General features: G+C 38.5%; 1 protein-coding gene across 3 annotated transcripts; it reads left to right on the top strand.

Moving 5' to 3' along the window:
• The first annotated feature begins 130 nt into the window (after positions 1-130).
• tmod1 (tropomodulin 1) lies at positions 131-19,361 on the top strand. 3 transcript variants are annotated; one of them, XM_028018795.1, is made up of 13 exons: positions 131-481; positions 4,798-4,862; positions 4,955-5,055; positions 5,176-5,312; positions 10,192-10,348; positions 10,797-10,913; positions 12,333-12,422; positions 13,235-13,365; positions 14,159-14,266; positions 14,358-14,501; positions 16,217-16,361; positions 16,952-17,090; positions 18,662-19,361. In XM_028018795.1, the coding sequence occupies exons 4-12, from the start codon at positions 5,190-5,192 to the stop codon at positions 17,053-17,055; spliced, it is 1,119 nt and encodes a 372-aa protein (XP_027874596.1). In that variant the 5' UTR covers positions 131-481; positions 4,798-4,862; positions 4,955-5,055; positions 5,176-5,189; the 3' UTR covers positions 17,056-17,090; positions 18,662-19,361. The 3 variants fall into 3 exon arrangements, with proteins under 3 accessions (XP_027874596.1, XP_027874597.1, XP_027874598.1); XM_028018796.1 differs by having other exon boundaries at positions 4,798-4,881; XM_028018797.1 differs by lacking the exon at positions 16,952-17,090 and having other exon boundaries at positions 132-481.
• The last annotated feature ends 1,994 nt before the right edge of the window (positions 19,362-21,355 follow it).

The following is a 21,355-nucleotide window of genomic DNA, read 5'->3' as shown; positions in this document are numbered from 1 at the left end:
ACGCCTCTTGACGTTTCAAGACATCGAAAAGTTACGTACGACTTTCGAGAAAACCGCCAAAACAAATGTGTCCGATAATGAACGCAGCGCCTCTTCGTGACATCACTGGAGTGGCAGGGCAGCCGCGTGTTGGGGGGAGGAAGAAAGAGGAGGAGGAGGAGGATCACCTCTCCCTAAGTTGACTTTGCCGTTTTAGGGAGATTAGATTCAGCTTTCCGCAAACCCACCAAGAGCTGAGCGAAGACGGGAGAGGAGAGGGGACGCCTCGACGTCTGCTGAATTCAGTAACCAATCTGTCCACGGGTCATGGCCGGTTCCGTGTAGCGGAGCGGGTTTTTATTTCGGGCGGATTCCCCCCGGTTAGTGCGCCTGCAGCCGAGCGCAGCTCTCACTGCGGCTCCAAAGGGAAACCATATCTGGTCAAAGTATTCGTTGCTGTCACCCAGTAGAGCCGGACCGGCTATTAATAGCGCCGGAGGAGGTACGTAAATTAATGCAAAAGTTACTGTCTGCGAGCAATAAAGTAGACAAATAGGTGAAGATGCTTTTCTAGTTGACGGTGTTGATTTTGCATGGAGAAAGTTTTATTCAAAGCAGCAGCGCTTTAAGAGAGCGTCTTCTTAAAAACGTGTGGGAAAACTTTCACTTTGTATGGCGGAAGTATATATTTTTTGCTTATGAAACAGGTTTGCAGTGTTTATAGAAATTAAATATTTCTCTCCACAGCAAACTAGTTCCAGAGCAGCCATGATTTTTCCTTTGAGTTTGGATAAGCATATTGTTTTTTTGTATGTGGAGGAATATTCTTATCATTCTCAATGTTTCATATTGGTTTACTATCGATATTCACCATATTTATTCCTAAATGATGTACGTTTCAAAATGCAAACCTAACCACATGCATACACCCAGTGAAGTGAGGTAACCTTGATGAAACATGACATTTTGACCCCTATAGAATGCAGTCAAGTCCAAGAAAGCTCAGAGTACTTTTACATTTCACTCATCACACAGGTTATTGTGACACACGAGCCCTCACCGGTCTCCAGAATGAACAAAACGCTGCCATAAAGGAGTTTCCTGTTTCCAGAAACCAAAACTGACAACTTTTGTTTGGCAGGAGTTTGTGACATGTACAGATCTCAGTTAATCTGTCCACGCTGACATGCTGTCGCGTATTGTTTAATACCCACTGTTTATCTGCGAAGTAGACACTTTAATGCAGAAGATAAGCACTCTTACGCATGTTATGACATGCGGCTAACATAGGCGGACCAGTTGTCTCTCAGCTGTTTTCTACTGACCCATTCGAGAAATCTGTGCAATTCAACAGCTGAAGTAATGCAGCATACTGACATAACATTGCTCCTAAATATGTTCAGCTACAATTTAGGTGAATAAATTCCAGTTTTCCTGAGCATTTAATAATCTGCTTAAGATATTTTAGTGATTGATCTCGATCGCAGACAACGGTGGACATCTATTCACTGTGGTATTGAAAGTCGCATTAGGATTTTAATTATATTCCAATATTCAAAATATGATGCAACAAATGTCCAAAAACATATCCTTGAGTTTTATGTGGATTATCTTGAATTCACATATTGTCAAAATTACACATCCTCTAATAAGTTCACCAACATTTGCTTAAACGGACTTTGGGGAAGTTGCAGAACAACTGCACAGTTTCTGCAGCCACTTATCAAGCTACTGTTATATTCTGGCTGAAGGCTTATTTTAACAATAATAGTTAATTTATATGTCCTGGCTGGGATTCACCTTTTTCAAAAGCAGAATTCACAAATGGCTTCTTTCCCCTCAACAGTACGACATGAGTCGGTGTGGTTCGGTTCACTATTTTGTAAGTTTTCCGTCGGAAAAGCGACCCAAGCAACTGACCTGTACCGCACCATAGGTGGGACCTCTTCTGTTGTAGGTCAGTAGCACAACAGTACGGTTATGGTAGATCTGCTGGGGTCACACAACACAGTTCATTGCTTGGGTTACCGGAAAACCTCACCGGTTGCGACAAGCATGAGAAATACTATTGCGTCGTGTTCGCCGTCGCACTAATTTGACGCCATGTTAGGCATTTGGTTTCGACTCCACCTGCCCAGAGAAAATCCAGCTGATGGTGGAAACGCTCAGTTGATGTGTTTGGGGTGATCGTGCTGTTGACGCAACTCAACTGTCTCCAAGGTTCAACCTTCTGCCCCTCTCACTCTCAGACCAAAGGACGTTGCTGTTCAGGAACAGCTCAGAAGCAACAGCGGCTCTTGCCTGATGTAAACTAAAATCGGATCCAACACTTCGGTCATAACTCACCGAGTAGCTGAGGGGTCCCTGGAGAAGAAGGAAGCTTCTGCTCTAAAATGAACACATTCAAACATCGACACTCTGAAGGCTTCGCCAAGGTTTTATTGTCAGACAACAGCGCTGTTTGTCCACCAGGACAAAAAGTGCTTGTCAACGAGGCTTTCAGTGTTGAGCATGATGGTGGCTATATCATGCTCAGGGTTAGTTCAGCTGCCAGTAGTAGTGGTACGTTCCACAAAGTGGGTTGATCATTAAGATGGAGGACTGCTTCCGTATGTTTTACTTCACCTCAAGTAACAACTTCATGAGCAGACATGGTTGGGGGTTTCTTACAGCACCACAATTGAAAATTTGCTCATTGTGCATAAAAGACAAGTCCTTGCTAAAAAAAAAATAAATAAATAAATTCTTCTATTTCTGATAAAACATGTGGGCAAAATATCCAACCAAAATTATACCAAAAGGCTTGCCGATGGTTACAAAATTCACGTTTTCTTTGCAACTTGCTAAAGGACACCTAACTAAAATGTAATGTGGGTGTATGTATTCATTTGAGCTTGAATATGTAATTCCAATTTATTTTTAGTTGAATCTGTCAACTAACAGAATTCCTTTGCTTAATTTTCCAGTTTATATCTCTTATTTGGATTGATTTAGAGACTTCTAGCAGAGATTGTTTTTAAACTAACGAGTCAGTTTCTCTTGTAGGCAGTCTTATGACGTTTAAACTCTCTTCCCATCCAGTTTTCCTGCTAAGTAAAGGTTTGCCAAAGCTTTTAACCCCTCTGATTACTGAAACGTATCAGTGTTTCATACAAGAAGAAAAATGCTTCTGCTGTTAAAACCGTTTCAGACGGATCAGCCTATTCCAGTTTGGGTTTTGAGTTTGTGGGTCCTGTTTTGAAGCAGAGGCTTGTAGAAACTCAGATACAGGAAAGTGGTCTGTTTGATGTCACCAGCGTCTTCCAGTAGACTTGCAGACAGTGTTATTTGGACTCCAGCCCAGTTCTTGATCTTGTGTTTTGGTAACGTGTCCTCTCGCTGATCCTGGAGAAAGCAGAACAAAATAAAGGTGGGTTTGACCTGGCTTCTCCTGACCATGGAAAAACACCTGCTGGCAGACAGAGGGAAAAAAGAACAGCTTGCATCATATCTATATTCATTCAATGCAAAACATTTTGTGATTAATAATTTACTGCGGACTCCAAAATGATCATGCAGGGACATATTTGCCAAGTGCATCTAAACACATCTCCCTTGCTTTTGAAGGAACTTTTGAAGACGGAAACAAATTAGTGGGTCCCCTAAGTCATCTTGGCATGAAACACACTTTCACTTAGTGTGTTGACACTCTGTTTGGTTCAGCAAAGGAGTAATTAGTAAACTTTCATTTATTATAAATCCAGATTAGCTGGGCCAGGATGTTGGAGCTGCATTGGTCATTTGCCATACTTAGAGCTACAGTTTGTGATTCTTATTAGAAAAAAAAAGAAAGAAGTTTTTTTTACATATTTATTAAAGCAGCCAACATGGCGTGACTGTATGTTATAAGACTCAGATAATCAAGTTACTCCTCCTCCTCCCTGAGCTACTATATGGCGACCTACCAATCACAGCTAGGAGGAAGGTCTTAGCACTTTCAATTATGCTTGTGTATGTGCTGCTCCATGTGCTAATGGCAGAGAAACAACTTACCATTCCAGGAAAGCTGTTTATCCACAGCCATGCTAACTAGCCTTAGCATCCATGACACTGCTAGCTGTCCAGAAGACACTGTAGCACAGCAGAGAGAAAGGGGGAGTGTGTGAGCAGTGTGTGCGCAAGTGTGATTGACAGCGCTAAGGCCCTCCTCCTGCATCTGATTGGTTGTTTCAGACTGAGCTGTGTATTTCTGCAGTTAGAACTGGGAGGAGGCAGGGCACGGGATTTACTTCACAGATTACCTGCTTTATGACAAAGTCATTGTTTTAAATATATGTAAAAAACAAAAAAAAAATCCATATTCTTCAGAAAAGTTACAGTGTAGCTTTAATAAGTAATGCAGTTGTTTACTTGAACGTGTTGCGACCCTCTAAGCGTAATCATGTTGCATTTCCAGAGAAGTTAAATGCGAGTGCTTTACACTGGATTCACACTCACAGACACAAGATCAGAAGAAAACCTGCGGCTCAGTGCCGTTCCCAGGTTGGCCATCACCACTCGACTGGGGAAAACTGGAATTGAACCCACAACCTTTGAATTGCAAGATGGCTAGGCTTCCCATTGTGTCACAGTTCCCTCAATTCTTTATAGTGTCTGTTTTACGGCGTGTTTCAGGACAGCACACCATCTCAGTTTCCCGTTTGCTGTGTAGATATTTGTCAGTGACTCAGTAAATAACGAGCTACTGCACATGTGATGATGATTGTCACATCATCATCATGATGTGATGTGGGACAACATCCTTCACGCAGAAAACCTTTATGCCTCTGCTGCTTACAGCTGCTGCTCCATCCCTCTGACAGTTTGGACACCTGGCTGCCTTTTGGTCTCAGCCTACTGTTGACGTGAGTGAGCATCGCTGACGTGAATGTAAATTGTGATTGTTCTTTTTTCTGTTCTTGATCTGTATTTATTTATTTTTTTGCCCTCTGTTCAGTCCACTGCCTCCATCATCCTAGATATTTTCAAACTAAGTCCACATTCTCCTGCTCGATTGTCTTTTTCGTCTCGTCTTTCCGGTTCGGGGAGGTCGTGGAGGTGAGGATGCAGTTCGACGATGTTTTACCAAATCTATATTAATAAAACTACGTCAAGATGGACTCCTATATAATTTCCAATTGCTTTGCCACATTGAAAACCGACGTCGTTTGTTTCCAGGTGTGCGGCTCATCATGTCGCTGTTGAAGAAGGAGATGGACAAGTACAGGGACGTGGACGAGGACGAGCTGCTGAAGAAGCTGTCAGAGGAGGAGCTGCAGCGGTTAGAGGACGAGCTGGAGGAGCTCGATCCTGACGTGAGTTTATCACACTTTGGTCCAAAAACAAAGAGTCGAGATGATTTTCTCTTCACTGCAAAGTTATGGGGTCAGGCTGCCTCAGAGGAACCGTTAACATGACGCACGGCAACCTTTTTTTCTTCTTCTTTCCTTTTAATTAGAATACTGTGAGCTAGTTGTTTTGATTTCTTCCAGAAGAACTTACACACACAGAGCAAAAATATGAAAAAAGTACAAACTTTATTCGTCTCCTCTTATTCTTAGGTTTGTGGTTGAAATGTAAAAAAATAAATAAATAATAATAATAAAAATGTGAAAGAGATGTATAGATAGTTTTGCCAGACTTGTTGTTGTTCTTATTGTCGTGTGTACGGCCGCAGAGAATACAATGCATCAGGGGTAACTGTGTTGTCTTTGTGCTAACAGCATTTCTGCAATGCACTGACAGCACACTGTTACTTATCGTGAGCTATGGTTGTGAGGGGAGCTATATTAGCTTTCAGATGGATGTCTCGCTGCTTCTGCAGAGACAGGAGCCCCCGCTCCATGCCAAGGGAATGACTGGTGGGGCTCAGCGTGGAGGACTGCGCATGTGTGTTAGCGAGGCGGATGCCAGCGGTGAGCAACTGCAGGGGCTTCCTTGACGTAAGCAGGACGACGCGCGCCTGGATTTGTTTGTGCCCGCTTGTGCAGACGGGCAGGGGCGCACACGACGCCGAAGTGTCCGTTTGATGTGACGTGGAGAGACACGTCCTGCATCACTTCTGGTAAAGCCTCTGAAAAAGACCCACGTAGGACAAAAAAAAACAAAAAACAACTCTGCCAGCTGTTTTGACGGAACATGCGCGCAATAATACTGTCATCAGGAGAACATTGAGTACACGTGTTGTCTTACTGTTGGACTTCTGGACTTGGCTCGGCTCTTTGTGTTTATATCTATTGAAACATGCTGGTTTATTTACTGCCGCATTGGTGTTCTTGGGTTAGTGCTCAAGGCAAAAGCACTTTTTATGTGCCGGCTGACGGGGGTGATTTTGTTGACATAAAAATTTAAAACAGTCTTTGGATTCATAAAGTTGCACAGTCAAAAATTACCATCAACGATTTCAGTTATTTAGCCTGTGATAAGGGGTTTGTTTTTTAAAGTCGTATTATTAATTAATTTATAAATGTCACAGTTTCAAACTAAATATTTAATGAGCCAGATAAATATTCAGTCTGAAAATTAAATATCTAAATATTTAGCTAAAATCCTAAATATTTAGCTCCAAACTAAATATTTAATTAGCATCTTCAATATTTATCTTCAAACTAAATATTTAATTAGCATGTTCAATATTTATGTTTAAACTAAATATTTACTTAGCATGTTCAATATTTATGTTTAAACTAAATATTTACTTAGCATGTTCAATATTTATGTTTAAACTAAATATTTACTTAGCATGTTCAATATTTATGTTTAAACTAAATATTTAGTTAGCATGTTCAATATTTAGCTTCAAACTAAATATTTAGTTAGCATGTTCAATATTTAGCTTCAAACTGAATATTTAGTTAGCATGTTCAATATTTAGCTTCAAACTGAATATTTAGTTAGCATGTTCAATATTTAGCTTCAAACTGAATATTTAGTTAGCATGTTCAATATTTAGCTTCAAACTGAATATTTAGTTAGGTTCAATATTTAGCTTCAAACTGAATATTTAGTTAGCATGTTCAATATTTAGCTTCAAACTGAATATTTAGTTAGCATGTTCAATATTTAGCTTCAAACTGAATATTTAGTTAGCATGTTCAATATTTAGCTTCAAACTGAATATTTAGTTAGGTTCAATATTTAGCTTCAAACTGAATATTTAGTTAGCATGTTCAATATTTAGCTTCAAACTGAATATTTAGTTAGGTTCAATATTTAGCTTCAAACTGAATATTTACTTAGCATGTTCAATATTTATGTTTAAACTAAATATTTAGTTAGCATGTTCAATATTTAGCTTCAAACTAAATATTTAGTTAGCATGTTCAATATTTAGCTTCAAACTGAATATTTAGTTAGCATGTTCAATATTTAGCTTCAAACTGAATATTTAGTTAGCATGTTCAATATTTAGCTTCAAACTGAATATTTAGTTAGCATGTTCAATATTTAGCTTCAAACTGAATATTTAGTTAGGTTCAATATTTAGCTTCAAACTGAATATTTAGTTAGCATGTTCAATATTTAGCTTCAAACTGAATATTTAGTTAGGTTCAATATTTAGCTTCAAACTGAATATTTAGTTAGCATGTTCAATATTTAGCTTCAAACTGAATATTTAGTTAGGTTCAATATTTAGCTTCAAACTGAATATTTAGTTAGCATGTTAAATATTTAGCTTCAAACTGAATATTTAGTTAGCATGTTAAATATTTAGCTTCAAACTGAATATTTAGTTAGCATGTTCAATATTTAGCCTCAAACTGAATATTTAGTTAGCATGTTAAATATTTAGCTTCAAACTGAATATTTAGTTAGCATGTTAAATATTTAGCTTCAAACTGAATATTTAGTTAGGTTCAATATTTAGCTTCAAACTGAATATTTAGTTAGCATGTTCAATATTTAGCTTCAAACTGAATATTTAGTTAGGTTCAATATTTAGCTTCAAACTGAATATTTAGTTAGCATGTTAAATATTTAGCTTCAAACTGAATATTTAGTTAGCATGTTAAATATTTAGCTTCAAACTGAATATTTAGTTAGCATGTTCAATATTTAGCCTCAAACTGAATATTTAGTTAGCATGTTAAATATTTAGCTTCAAACTGAATATTTAGTTAGGTTCAATATTTAGCTTCAAACTGAATATTTAGTTAGCATGTTAAATATTTAGCTTCAAACTGAATATTTAGTTAGCATGTTAAATATTTAGCTTCAAACTGAATATTTAGTTAGCATGTTCAATATTTAGCCTCAAACTGAATATTTAGTTAGCATGTTAAATATTTAGCTTCAAACTGAATATTTCGCCAAGATGAAAATTCACTTGCTGAAAACTGTAGGTGGAAGTTGCTGAGGAGGGACGCGCCTACCTGCCCCTAACTGTTTTCCATGCGGTTTAGAAAAACTCTGTTCACTCCAGCATTTTCTCTGGAATCTTATTAAAGAGATCGTTATTGCTTTTGAAACCATTCCATTTATTTTTTTAAACCTTGTTAAACCTTGATACCGGGAACTGGCCCATGCCTGTTGCTGGCAGGCTCGGTGAAGGATTTAGCTGTGTAAGATGAGAGAAACAGATTCTACTGTTGTTAAAAATAAGTTGGTACCGAGGCTAGTCATCCAGAGCCGAGATGAGAAAGAAAGCAAGAACAGTGCACCTCTCACTGACTGCAAATTCCTCGGGAAGTTCTTGAAAATGGTATTGTTGCTCCACGCCGGCTTTTATTTACTGGAATAGCCCTGAGGGTAGACTGACAACAGGCAGAGAGAGAGAGAGGGGCAGACTGGAGTGCATGGAGGCTTGGGAGTGCTGAGAACCCTGATAAGATATGGAGCTATAAGTAGTGCTTCCAAGAGATCTGGTTTTCACTCTTGGTCCATCATGAAAAAACAAATGTGCCGTAATGGTGTGGGAAACTCCTTGATCCCTCCGCTGGGCAGAGGAAAGATAAGAGGAAGATTGATGAGGGAGTTATATTTACTAGCAGTATCTGTTTTGTATCCTACTTTTCTGGCAGTTTGATTTTCTTTTGATTTGTGGATGGATGTGACTGTGGCTGTTCTTTTTTTTTCTAGCCTTTCTGGTGTGAGTGGTCATTATCATTTATATCTGCTATCATGCCAAGAGTGTGAGAGTGGTTGCCGTAAATCCAACTTTCCCTGATATTTCAAAGCAAAGACACAGATTAAGAGCTGTTTCCATAGAAACTTGTGGAGAAGGTGGATCCTTACCTTCCAAATCCAGCATCCTCCATTACGGTTCAAAGGGATTAAACAGGATATGTTTGCTTTACTTTATTCAGCCTTCCTGTTACCTGCTGAAAGTGTTGCTCTCCCCCTCTCTCTCTCTCTCTCTTTCTCTCTCTCTCTCTCGACATTGCTAGTAAAACTGTAAATTCAGAATTTCTGATAGTTTGCATCTCATTTTGTGTTACAGAAAATAGAGAGAAAACTGTTAGCTTGTATTGCTAATTGTAATAGAAATACACACCTTTTGCCAACTTGCAATACGCTCAACTCAGGTGCGACGTCTTTAAAAGCCCTGAACTCCGACCAACAAGACGGCATAATGTCTCAGAGGTTTTTCTGACGGAAAAACTGTCACCGTGTATACAGTATATAATATGAGACCAATAATCTGAGAAAATATCAAGCTAGTCTTCCTTCTGTTTGTGAGGAAAAAAACAATAACAGGTAGGAAGAAAGACAATCAGTTTTGGGTAAGCGTTGCTAAATGTGCTAATGGCGGAGAAACTACTTACCGTTACAGGAAAACTGTTTTTCTGCCGTCATGCTAACTAGTCTGCATCTTCACACCAGAATCCGCTCTGAGGAACTAGCTGTAGCCTAGCAGAGAGCAAGGGTCAGGGTGTACACAAGTATGATTGACAGCGTTACGACCCTCCTCCTGTCTCTGATTGGTTGTTTCTCACTAGGAGTGATGTATTTCTGCAGATGTCAATAGGACCACTGAGAAGATGAGGAGCTGGATTATTTAACAGATTGTTAAATAGCGGCAGCTTTAACAAATATGTAAAAAAAAAAAAAAAACATTGTCTATAAAGGTTACATACTGCTACTTTTAACACCTCAGCAATACTAAGAAAAATACAAGAAAATTAAGACGGATCAGGATTTCCCTGATTCGAAAAAGCCACATTTAAAACAATCTAAATTTCCCTTTCTGCCTAGAATGCGTTGCTGCCTGCTGGTCTTCGACAGAAGGACCAGACCAAGAAAGCACCAACAGGAACGTTTCAGAGAGACAACCTGCTGGCCCACCTGGAGAAGCAGGCCAAGGAGCATCCTGACAAAGAAGACCTGGTGCCGTTTACCGGCGAGAAGAGAGGTAGGAACCAGCGTTTTCTCTAAAGAAACCAATAACCATTTTACAACAGCAAAGCAGATTTCTTTGAACTTTGGATTTTCATCAGAAGAAACAAAACTTCTTAGGATCGCAACCTGTTTTTTGTTTGTTTGTTTGTTTGTTTTTTGGGGGGGGATTAGGGCTTTTTTGTACCGCTACTTTTGAAAAACCTGTAAGAGTATCAAGTTTTGTTTTGAAGGTAAATAAAAATTCATTCTTACCACTACACAGTTGGAATATTTCATGTCTTCTCTTACAACTAAAATCTGCTTAAGTATCAGTAAAACACTTAATGGACTGCGCAGCTACAGCTTTACACGGGTTCAGGTAAACATGCAACCTTCTTTCAGACGGTATGATACGGTTGTTTTGTTCTGGTGCCACAGTGCAACAAATGGCTTTGTATGAAACTCTTTCCCACCGACCACAGGAAAGGCGTATGTGCCAAAACAGAGGGTGGACCCCATCATAGAGAACGTGACCCTGGAGCCGGAGCTGGAGGAAGCCCTGGCCAGTGCCTCTGATGCAGAACTCTGCGACATTGCAGGTAGTTCATCCAGACTTGGATCCCCTCTAATGTAACACCTCAGAAATGTCTTCCACATACTTACTCTGTAATGAGTAATGAATATGTCTTCGGCCTTCCCAGCCCTTGTTTCCCCTCATATTAACTCTTCATTTCTCCATTTCCTTTAGCATTCCTTCCATCTTCCCTCCTCTTCCCACCCCTTCATTTCTCCATCGGTTTCACCATTTTCTCCTATCCTACTTCTGCTGGATCTGTATCCATTAACTGAGCCGCATCCTGGGTATCTAATGACACTGCACTGTGTTTGCATGGAATATTTGAGGATCCCTCTCCTGTTAATGAGGTTTTTATTGTTAACAAAAATGCTGCGTTCTCGTTCATTTCTCCTTGTAAACCTTGGTGCTATGGTTTTCTAGATGTGACACATTTGCTGATGCCTGAGCAAACAATGTTTGGCATGAAAAAATCTCAATAATTTTTATACCCCTGCAGTAACATTTCAACTCAATCTGCATTTCATACCGATAGTTAAGCCCAAACCTACTCAAACCTCTGATAGATTTAGGTTTAAGCTAATGTTTTGATTTTTTGGAAGATGTTTCTTCTGGTTGGAAGTGATGTTGATGTTGAAATTAAATCGGATCTGTGGAAGTGGCTAAAGATTAGGGTGATGGCAAAGACGCCTTCCAACCTGAAGGACCTGCAGGTTCACCATCGAGGATAAAATCATCAAAATTAACGAGGAAACGTGCACAAAGCTAAGAGCAGTTAAAAAACGGGTTTGATTGTTTAGACATAACATAAAAAAAGCATCTATGTATGATTTAGGACGGCATAAATTATTTGCGGCCAGCATTTCCGAATTGAAAATATTGTTGTGATTTGTCAATATATAGTTTTGGATTAAATTCTGATTAGTTGATAACAATAAATTGCAATTAACTGCATTTTTTACACTCAAAAAATGTAGTAACTGAATTTTTAGTGACTTCAAATTTTGACTTTAGCTGCTGACAGCTTTTTGCATAAAAATGTAGTCACGCATTTCTTTAATTGACTGAAAAAAAAACATTAGTCAATACGGCTAAATTTGTCTTAGTGAGTCCTACGTTTCAGTTTTTTCTCCAAGTTTTTTTCACACAAAAAAATGATTTGACTCATTATTATTATTATTATTATTGTTATTATTATTGTTCGTGCATGCACTTATCCATCTCTTCTGTCTGCCATTCACATTTTTGTCTCTTGTCTTCAGACAAACAAAAACCAAAAGCTCCAAAAAACTTTTCACATTCGAATCTGGGAAAGCATGGAAATGTGAATAAGTTTTGGAGTTTGCTCACTCTTGTCATAAATACCACTAAGTGCTTTTGGCCTTTATATCTATCAGATTTAAGACTGTATTGATTTTCATTTTGGTGTCTTCTGCTTTGTCAGCTATCCTGGGCATGCACACCCTGATGAGCAACCAGCAGTACTACGAAGCGCTGGCCAGCAGCACCATAGTCAACAAGCAAGGCCTCAACAGTACATGAAACACACACGCACACACACATCTGCTCACGCTGTACGTATGAACTCACTCGAAGTTTATTGGATTGTATGGAAACATTCGCAACAGGACCAGCATTCATCTGACAGAAACACGTTTATGTGGCGCCAGGCAGAGAAACGCTGACGAGAGCAGGCTTGGATTTAAAAGAAACAATCATTCAGTCAGTCAGAACGAGAACACTAACTTTAAAATAGACAATTATCTTCAGCTCTTTGGGGTTTTTTTTGTTTTTTTGCTTTTGTTTCAGGCTCAAATTAAACATGTTTTCGCCTGGAAGAAAAAAAGACTCTACTGAGTCATCTGTTTACATTGAATTTTATAAACTATTGTACAGCTTTTCTTCGTCATTTGGACACGCGCACGCTTTGAAACCCGTTGTGTATCTTCTGAGGAGACGCTTTGTGTTGGTCTTTCTCAGCTTTAAACTGTGTGAGAGCTTAACACTTCCAAATTTATTCAGCAGATGAATCCGTATCCGAACCGCCAGCTGAACGTGTTGGTCACGAAGGTTTTCAAATGAACAGTGATAAATGGGAGGGAACAGGAGAATTGTTGACTTATTTTAGCATGGTAATCCTAATGTGTTTGTTATGAACTTAACTGTATTAAAGAAATAAAAAAAAATGTAAATGTAGCTTTGTTATTTGGATGGGACCCTCTTTCCAAAGCATGACGAATGACTTGAGTAAAGAATATCTTATTCTGTGTCCAACAAAGAACAGTTTTGTTCCCCTCAGATTAATTTCTTTACAGCGACAGCAGCTAATCTCATGTTGCCTCCCAGGTGTGATCCAGTGTACCCAGTACAAACCAGTCCCAGACGAGGAGCCCAACTCCACTGACGTCGAGGAAACGTTGACGAGGATAAAGAGGAACGATCCTGACCTGGTGGAGGTCAACCTCAACAACATAAAGGTGGGAATGTTTTATCACGCTTCATAACGACTGTTATAAACCTATCAACGACAACGGACCGTATGATCAAAAAACCCGCTGTGCAAGATTTACAGATAGTTTGAAAAAAAGAAGAAAAAGACAACATATATTCTGCACATTGTTCTCCAAATGAGAGAATTTTTCATTTGAAAAACACACCGTGTCCTACAATTATACTATCAAAATGAAATATTTAATTTTATATCCATCTGCACAAAAATAGGATACAAATTATTTTCCAAAATAACGGAATTAAACTATTTGAATAAACATTTTTGCTGTTTTGTATTGTCTCATCAATGCATTCTTAGAGTTAAGTCATCTAAAACAGACAGAGCCCTGGTCAAATGTAAACATATTCCACTGTGTAGAAGAAATAATTTCAATTTTAATGGACATGTGTCATAATTTTAATATTTTCTTTTTGAATTATGTTGCAGACTTATAACTGAATCATTGTAAATGTCCACATCTGACAAAACCTGTATTTTGGAAAACTTAAATTCTGCTACAATTCAGGTAGACGCTGCAATTTCTGTAAGCCTCACTTTCCTCCACATGGTCTGTGTTTTTAAATTGGTTTTAACTGCACAGCCGTAACGTGACTGTCAAAGCGTAAATCCAGTTTTTATGTCAGAAAAGTGTTTGAAACTAAAACCACTGGATAGGCTGGTTTTAAATCTATTTATGTTTGAAGCGTTTAAGATTTTTGAGTCGTCTTGCTCAGAAATGCAACGTGTTGCTCTTTCACCGTGTTCTCCTTGTTACCCAGAATATCCCCATCCCAATACTGAAGGCTTACGCCGAAGCACTAATGAAGAACACCGTGGTGGAAAGGTTCAGCATTGTTGGAACAAGGAGCAACGACCCTGTAGCGTTTGTAAGCCTCCCGGGATTTCACCTACATAGACACAAAATAACATCCCTTCATAGCAAACGGTTAGCTAAATTCCTGCACCGTTTCTCCTCAGGCACTGGCAGAGATGCTGAAGGTGAACTCAACTCTGAAGAGTCTGAATGTCGAGTCAAACTTCATCACGGGGGCTGGAATCCTGTCCCTGATTGAATCACTGCAGAATAACGCGACACTACTGGAGATTAAAATCGACAATCAGGTGCCAGCCGACTCCTGCATGCCGCTCGCTGCGGGCGGATTCACTTTACACAAGCCATTTGTACCACTTCAGTCTAATGCCTTTTAGATTACATAGTGATGTCACACTGCACAGTTATGCATCAGTGACTCACTCGTTTTTCATAACACGCCTCGGCATTTGTTCTTTTTCCATATTTATCACTTAGAACGAAGGAGACGAAGAGAAACGCTACCTTTTTCTGCCATCTCTGCGTTTGTAGTAGATTTGGAGGTTTTTTTTTTCAAAGTACGGGCCTCAGAAAATTGGAGGGAAGACGAAAGAAAAAATCCAAAAATTAAAAAGAAAAATTGGTTAACGCTTTATTTGAAGGGGTGTGCATAAGATTGACGTGACACTGTCATAAATGATATAACATGGCTGTCATGAACATGAAGGAGTCTTTATGAATGTCTATGACTGTTGTTATGAAGTGTCATTCGGTAAATAATGACACTTTAATGCAAAGTTGCTTTAAAAGTTGCACTAAAACTAAATTAAAAGTGCCAACTTTGCATTAAAGTGTCATTATTTACCAAATAAAGCACCCTTGGCTTTTTAAATGGACTTTTAGTGCAACATTTAGCACAACTCTGCATTAAAAGTGTCATTATTACCGAATGACATTTCATGACGACAGTAATAGATATTCATAAAGACCCCTTCATGTTCATGACAGATGTTGTCATATTTATGTCAGTGTCATGTCAGTCTTATGAACACCCCTTCAAATAAAGTGTTACTAAAAATGTATTATTTTTTAAAACAAATATTTTATTAAATGTTTTTATTCAAACTTAATCTGTTTTTCAATAATTATTATAAAATATAAGCTGTTCAGATGTATAAAACAATGTTTAGAAATGTTATTTGCCACGCTCTTCTTTCTGATCAATTTGACAAAGCCAGTTAAATTCATCAAACTATTTTGTTCCTCAAGCTAGCATAGTTAGCTAAGCTAGCAAGTGTGAAATGGACAAGTTTCTGACGAGCTATAAAAACTCTTATGATGCGTTCACACCAAACGCGTTACGCGGTCAAAACGTGTCTGACGCTTCAGGTTTGATGCGTGTGCACTTTTGGTGCGTTCACACCAAACGTCAGGCGCGTCTGGTTTACGCTCAAAGTCTATGTAGAATTTTGGATGCGCTCGACGCATCAAACGCTCCAAACTGTTGAAATCGCGCCGCACGAGGCGCTTTAAACGCACCTCAAAGGGCCGTCGACGTGCCTCCGCTTAGACTGTGAACGTAAAGCAGACGCGCCTGACACGCAAAACGCGTCTGTGAACACACCATAAGAACTGTGCAGGAACTGTGGGCGGTGTGTTTAATATAACATATTACATATTTTCTTATAATTAAAAGAGAGGATTGTGATGAACAATATTTTCTTCAAAATATGTGATTATCTGAAGATAATAAAAATCTTTCACCATGCAACTCATTGCTAACTAAAACCAGGAGTTATGAGGCAATATTTATGCTAAATGAAAGTAATAATTATTGAATAGTGAATACAAGTAAAAACAAAAGTTCTAAAAGTTGATGATTACACAATTTGAAGCATTGAGTTTGTAAAGGGAATCCCCAATCAGAAGCCAAAGCTTGCTTGGGATGCCAGTGGTTTCTTAACTCCTCTTCTTCCTCTTTCTCTCCTTCTTCTTCTTCTCTCTTTGCGTTGCTCCCTCCTTCCAGAGCCAACCGCTGGGAAACAAAGTGGAGATGGAGATAGCCAGCATTCTGGAGAAAAACACCACCTTGTTAAAGTTTGGCTATCATTTCACTCAACAGGGCCCGCGCCTGCGAGGCTCCAACGCCATGATGAACAACAACGACTTGGGTGGGTTTTACACAAACATCCACACCTGCACACGTAGGATCCATCGCTGCATTATGCGAACACGGGTGTTTCAGGGAAAATAAAAGTTGTGACGCAAATGCTGGACTCGGCAGATCCTGGAAACCCGAGCTGCTTATGTAACTCCTTACAACCTGTCAGCAGTATGTTGCATTTGGCAGCGATGGCTGATGAGTGTTTCAGTGCCGCTGACACCTTATCTCCACTCTATCTGCTGGAGTCCTACTTCAGAGCCCAATAGGAGAGCTGCAGTGATATCATCAGTTGGTAACTAACTCGGTTGGGACGGCCAATGAAAACAGAGCCTTCCCAAGTCGTGACATAAGAACTAAGAAAAGACAGAAGAGAACAAAATGTAACAAGGAAAGGAAGTGTTTTCTGCCCTCTTGCATGTACAAGTCATTTTATAGATTACTTTATATAAACACATGGATTTAAACTTTATGGTGTCAGTTAGCAAACACCCTTTTTAGGATTGTAATGTGAATCTCTAAGTGGAGTTTGAGTGTTTCCGTCTGCCATAATTAACGTTGTTTTTCCTCCGCCACCTCACCGTCGTCATCATCTTAAAGCCCGGGTCGTCAGGTCAGAATCGGACGGCTCCTTCACCTTCACTCTGTCCGTTCCTGAGCTGGAGAGAGCCTTTGGAAAAAAGTTCAAGTGCAAGACTAAGTAAAACCAGTAACACCCATATGAGACGCAGTCGCCACGGTGTGCAGTCACTCAGGTTTCCCTTTCTTCTGCCAGCAATTCCTCTCACTTCTTTTTTACGCTGCCAGTTCCTCTGCCACTTTCTGAGCTTTTCTGCTTCGCCTTCCCGCAGCGCCTCCTATTGATTCTTTTCTTTTTAATGATCCTGTTGTTCCCGGCTTTTCAAGAGCGTCAGAACAATTCCACTTAATGATGCAGCTTCTGGATGTCTTGTCTTCTTGGGCTTAATTGCTAATCTGCATTACCCCATCACTTTTTTACTTAGCTTTTCTATGGAAATTTTGCTTTTCAAAGAAATCTAAAGACGTCTCTTCTGTTCTGCTGTGGGTTTTTCCACCTTTCTGTTTTCTTGATGTACTCGGTTCACTCTGTTCATTTGCATTCCTGGTGCGCTCAGTAGCCCAAAACCGGATCATCCTTTGGATAGTAGTTCTTCTTCTTCTTTGATGTTTTTTGGCAGTTGGCAAACAACAAAATTGACCTTTTTATAGTTATTTCTGGATGTTGGTCATCTGTTTTTGTCATAAAAATCACATAAATAAGTCGTTGATCTTGTGTTTAGCTTCAAGCATATAAAGTCTTACCCACTCTCACTGGGATCTGTCTATAATCCACGATTGGGTCGCAGTCAGTCTGCCACACTACTCAGATCATTGTGGTGGATCCGCCCCAAACCCATTGAATTCTGGGTATTTTCCTGGTGGGATCTGTCTGTAAAGCTTCAAACAGAGGAAACCTGGAAGCAATCTGATCAAATGCCTTTCATCTATGGCAATTGCTAACTTCTCTGTTACCGAGGTGACCGTACCTGGAGCCAAATCCCCAGAAATTACATTTTAATAATAATAATATAATCCAATTTTTATATATATAGAAATGTTGCAATAGTAATTTTGCAACATTTCGTCGTGCACAATGACGATAAAAGAAGTTCTGATTCATTAGCGCTGCGTCGGACATTCATGCGCTCGTATATATCATCATGGCATCAGTTGTTCAAAGGGTGTTCAACTTTCAGCTCGTTTAAACCTCAAAATAAAACCTTTTGTTCGTGTTTTTTTCTCTATATTTTCTTGTCAGTATCTCACATTTCTCTTCTTTCTTTTTCAAACATTTCTATTCCTCTGTTTCGTTGTTTTCCCACTCCCCAGTTTCAGAGTTTTAAAATATTTCCATTGAATGCTCTCTGTTTTTCAGCTGTTTCTTTTCCATAAATGACCAGAAACAATTAGAAATTTCTCTGCCTTGATATAAGACCTATCTTGATGCTTTTTCACTTTACTCTTCCATGTGTTTTACAGTAGGCATTGTTTATTCAGAATGAGGTGCATTCATCACTTTGTACATTTTCTCATTCGTTTGATTCCATCTAACCAGAGCACCTTCTCCTCTACGTAACTTGTGGCAAACTGCAAATAAGGCTTCTTATATTTTTTCTTCTAAACAAAATATCTTTCTTCTTCCCTCCTTTCCATACAGGCCAGATTTGTGAAATTCACATCTGATCAAAGTCTTATTAGTTCTGTGCTTGGCTTATCTTTGTAACTCTGAGTTGCTCTTTCCGTCTGCAGTAAGAAAGAGAAGGCTTGAGGGAGGACCCATCTTCCCAAAGTGTCGGACAAACGTGTAAAAAAACAAACAAACAATGGCTACCTTCATCCTCCTCCAATCGTCCATGACCTCCATCATCAGCCACTTTATCATTTGGTAAATCTTGTGAAAATAATTATTTTGTGCATCTGGATTGGCTAAGACCTTAAAAGCAGCAGCTCTTTGTGCTCACCAACCAGGAGATGCATGCTTTGTGTCAGTAATAAGAGTCTAGTTTTGAAAATAAATGGTCATTTTTTTTCCTGTTCGTGACATCGATTCAGTGTTATGAGTACTGTTTCGTAAAGGGGATGTGTTGCCATTATCATTACTTCCCTCCAGTTTTCTTGTCAACTTAATGGTATATTCTATAAAGACGACAATGAAGCTCAGGCTCAAAAGATAATAAATATACAGAAGAATTGTTCTAAACATCTGAGGTGACGCATCATTTTTGTGTCAGATGCTCCGTTATGCACATATTCCCGCGGTTTTAAAGCTTTCTATTGTGAGACATGTCACTTTATATGTACCATATTTATTTGAGAAAAACCTGGTAAAAGATTTAAAGTTTTAAAAGCAACTTGTCGGTTTTTTTAACGAAAAGAATCGCTTTCTTAAACTTGTCTGTAAGGCGACGCAACTTTCTGTCCTTAATGATAAAAAACAGGCTTCAGGAGGAAAAAATGCACATCTGAATGGATTCAGGTTACTCTTTTGGTGTGGTGAATAACTTTTTTAGTACTTCCTGTTGCAAAAGATATTTACTGTATTTATATGCATCTATAACTGGTTAGTTATAATTTTCAGGATCCCCCAAAGAAAATACCATTTTTTTACTGTTCCCTCAAAGAAATTTCAATTTCAAAAAATTTTCAATTCTTTGTTTCAATTTTAAAAAGTACAGATCAACTCTAAATCGGTGGGAATGTCTCGTTGTGACATAAATTGAAAACTAGGGGGTTATCGACCCAACTAATAATTTGTAAAGCTCTAGTAAAGCCCACAGATGTATGTAATCATAAATAACAAGCTGTGTTCATAAGGCATGTTTTGTATTCAAGCAGTTTTACCCAACACAGATCCTAAAGACTGATCATCCATGTATTCTCAAATTCACATTAGTGCTGGATGTAAACATTTGTAACCGAGTGCTAAATGTCTGAAAGCACTCGACTTTGAACACTTTACTACTCTGTCCCTCTGTCTTTTTTTTTCTGGTTTAGTGCTTGACTGTTTTTTTCTTTTTTTAATGTAGAACGCACAGTTGTTAGTTGAAAGTGTTTGTTTATGAGTTTAATAAAGTTTGAGATTTAGTTTTGTTGCAGGTTCATTATTTAATTTAGAACAGTCTTTGTCCTCCCCATGTAAGCTGCTGCAATCTGACGTTAAGACCAGAGTAACACCTGGTGGCAAAATGGAGCAATTGCACTGTTATGTTTTTTCTCTCTGGTCTTTATTAGTTTACCATGACTTCATCAGACACATCTGCTCTACACTGCTATAAACTAATAAAACTTCAACAGATTTCTACACAAGTTCTCAAATCCACTGTGCTTAAAAATGAGACTCTTATCCTAAAATTACATTCAGTAAGCTTAGCGCTATGAAAAATGTCTAAACTTTTCCATTCGGACTGTATTGTAGGAAACTGGTTCAGTCTTTTTTCAGTGTTGCAAAACCAAAGGCGATCTCTTTGCAGACTTTTCAAGCAAGTCGTACACGGTCAGTGTTCTTTTTTTTCCCTTTTTTTTAATGTATTTCTTTATTTTTCTATTGCTTCCCCCTTTAAATTTAAAATCTGTTGCAAACAAGACAGCCTAACTCTAAAATTATATCAATCCAATAAACCTCAGTAAATCTTCACATCTTCACAACATGCAAAGCATGCTTTTGAAAGTAAATGCTGAACTTAATTATAGTCTGACATGATCATTTGAAATTATTACATTTTTGGTAAGTTGGGCTGTATATTGTATGGCATAGAGTGATTCACAGAAACTAAGTTAGACCTACATATATTTAGCTTTAACTGCTTTTAATTGTTCTGGTTTTGTTTTGTTTTTTTATCCATTTCTCTTTCTCCCAGAATTATATATTTTAACACGCTCCAAATAACATGGTATTTTAATTGAAATATTGCTTTAAATCACTGGAAAAGACAGGAGACCTAGAGTCACAAAACCTAAATGATCCTTAACGAAAAGATAGAAGCGAGAACAGTTGCCAAAAATGTTACTGAAGAGTAGCACTATTCAACATGTTTTTACTCAAGTAAAAGTAAAAGGTAGCCATCCAAGAACTCAAGAGTAAAAAAGTGTTTGGTAAGAATGCTACTCAGTTACTGAGAATGTAACATTTGATTAAAGGGGCACATCATAAGGGCAAAGGGGAGCAACTGCTACCCTGCAGTAGAACCTTGACCCCCAACTGCCCCACCAAATTTTATGTCCTTAAAATCAAACTTATGAAAAGTAATTGTTTGTTTCACGTGGTGCCTCTTTTGCCTTGAAATTCAATACTAATTTGGCAACAAAAAAAAATTACACAAAGGGCTGTTTTCATGTTCAGTTCCATCTTACCCTTAACAGACACAAACATGCAGTGAATAAATTGACTTTCCATCAGTTTTTTTGCACCAAATACTTAATAATAAACACAATTTATTATTATAA

The sequence above is a fragment of the Xiphophorus couchianus genome, chromosome 5, assembly GCF_001444195.1.
Source record: "Xiphophorus couchianus chromosome 5, X_couchianus-1.0, whole genome shotgun sequence".
In the NCBI taxonomy this organism is placed as follows: domain Eukaryota; kingdom Metazoa; phylum Chordata; class Actinopteri; order Cyprinodontiformes; family Poeciliidae; genus Xiphophorus; species Xiphophorus couchianus.
Note: the sequence above shows the minus strand (reverse complement) of the source record. Positions and strands in the feature narration are given on the sequence as shown.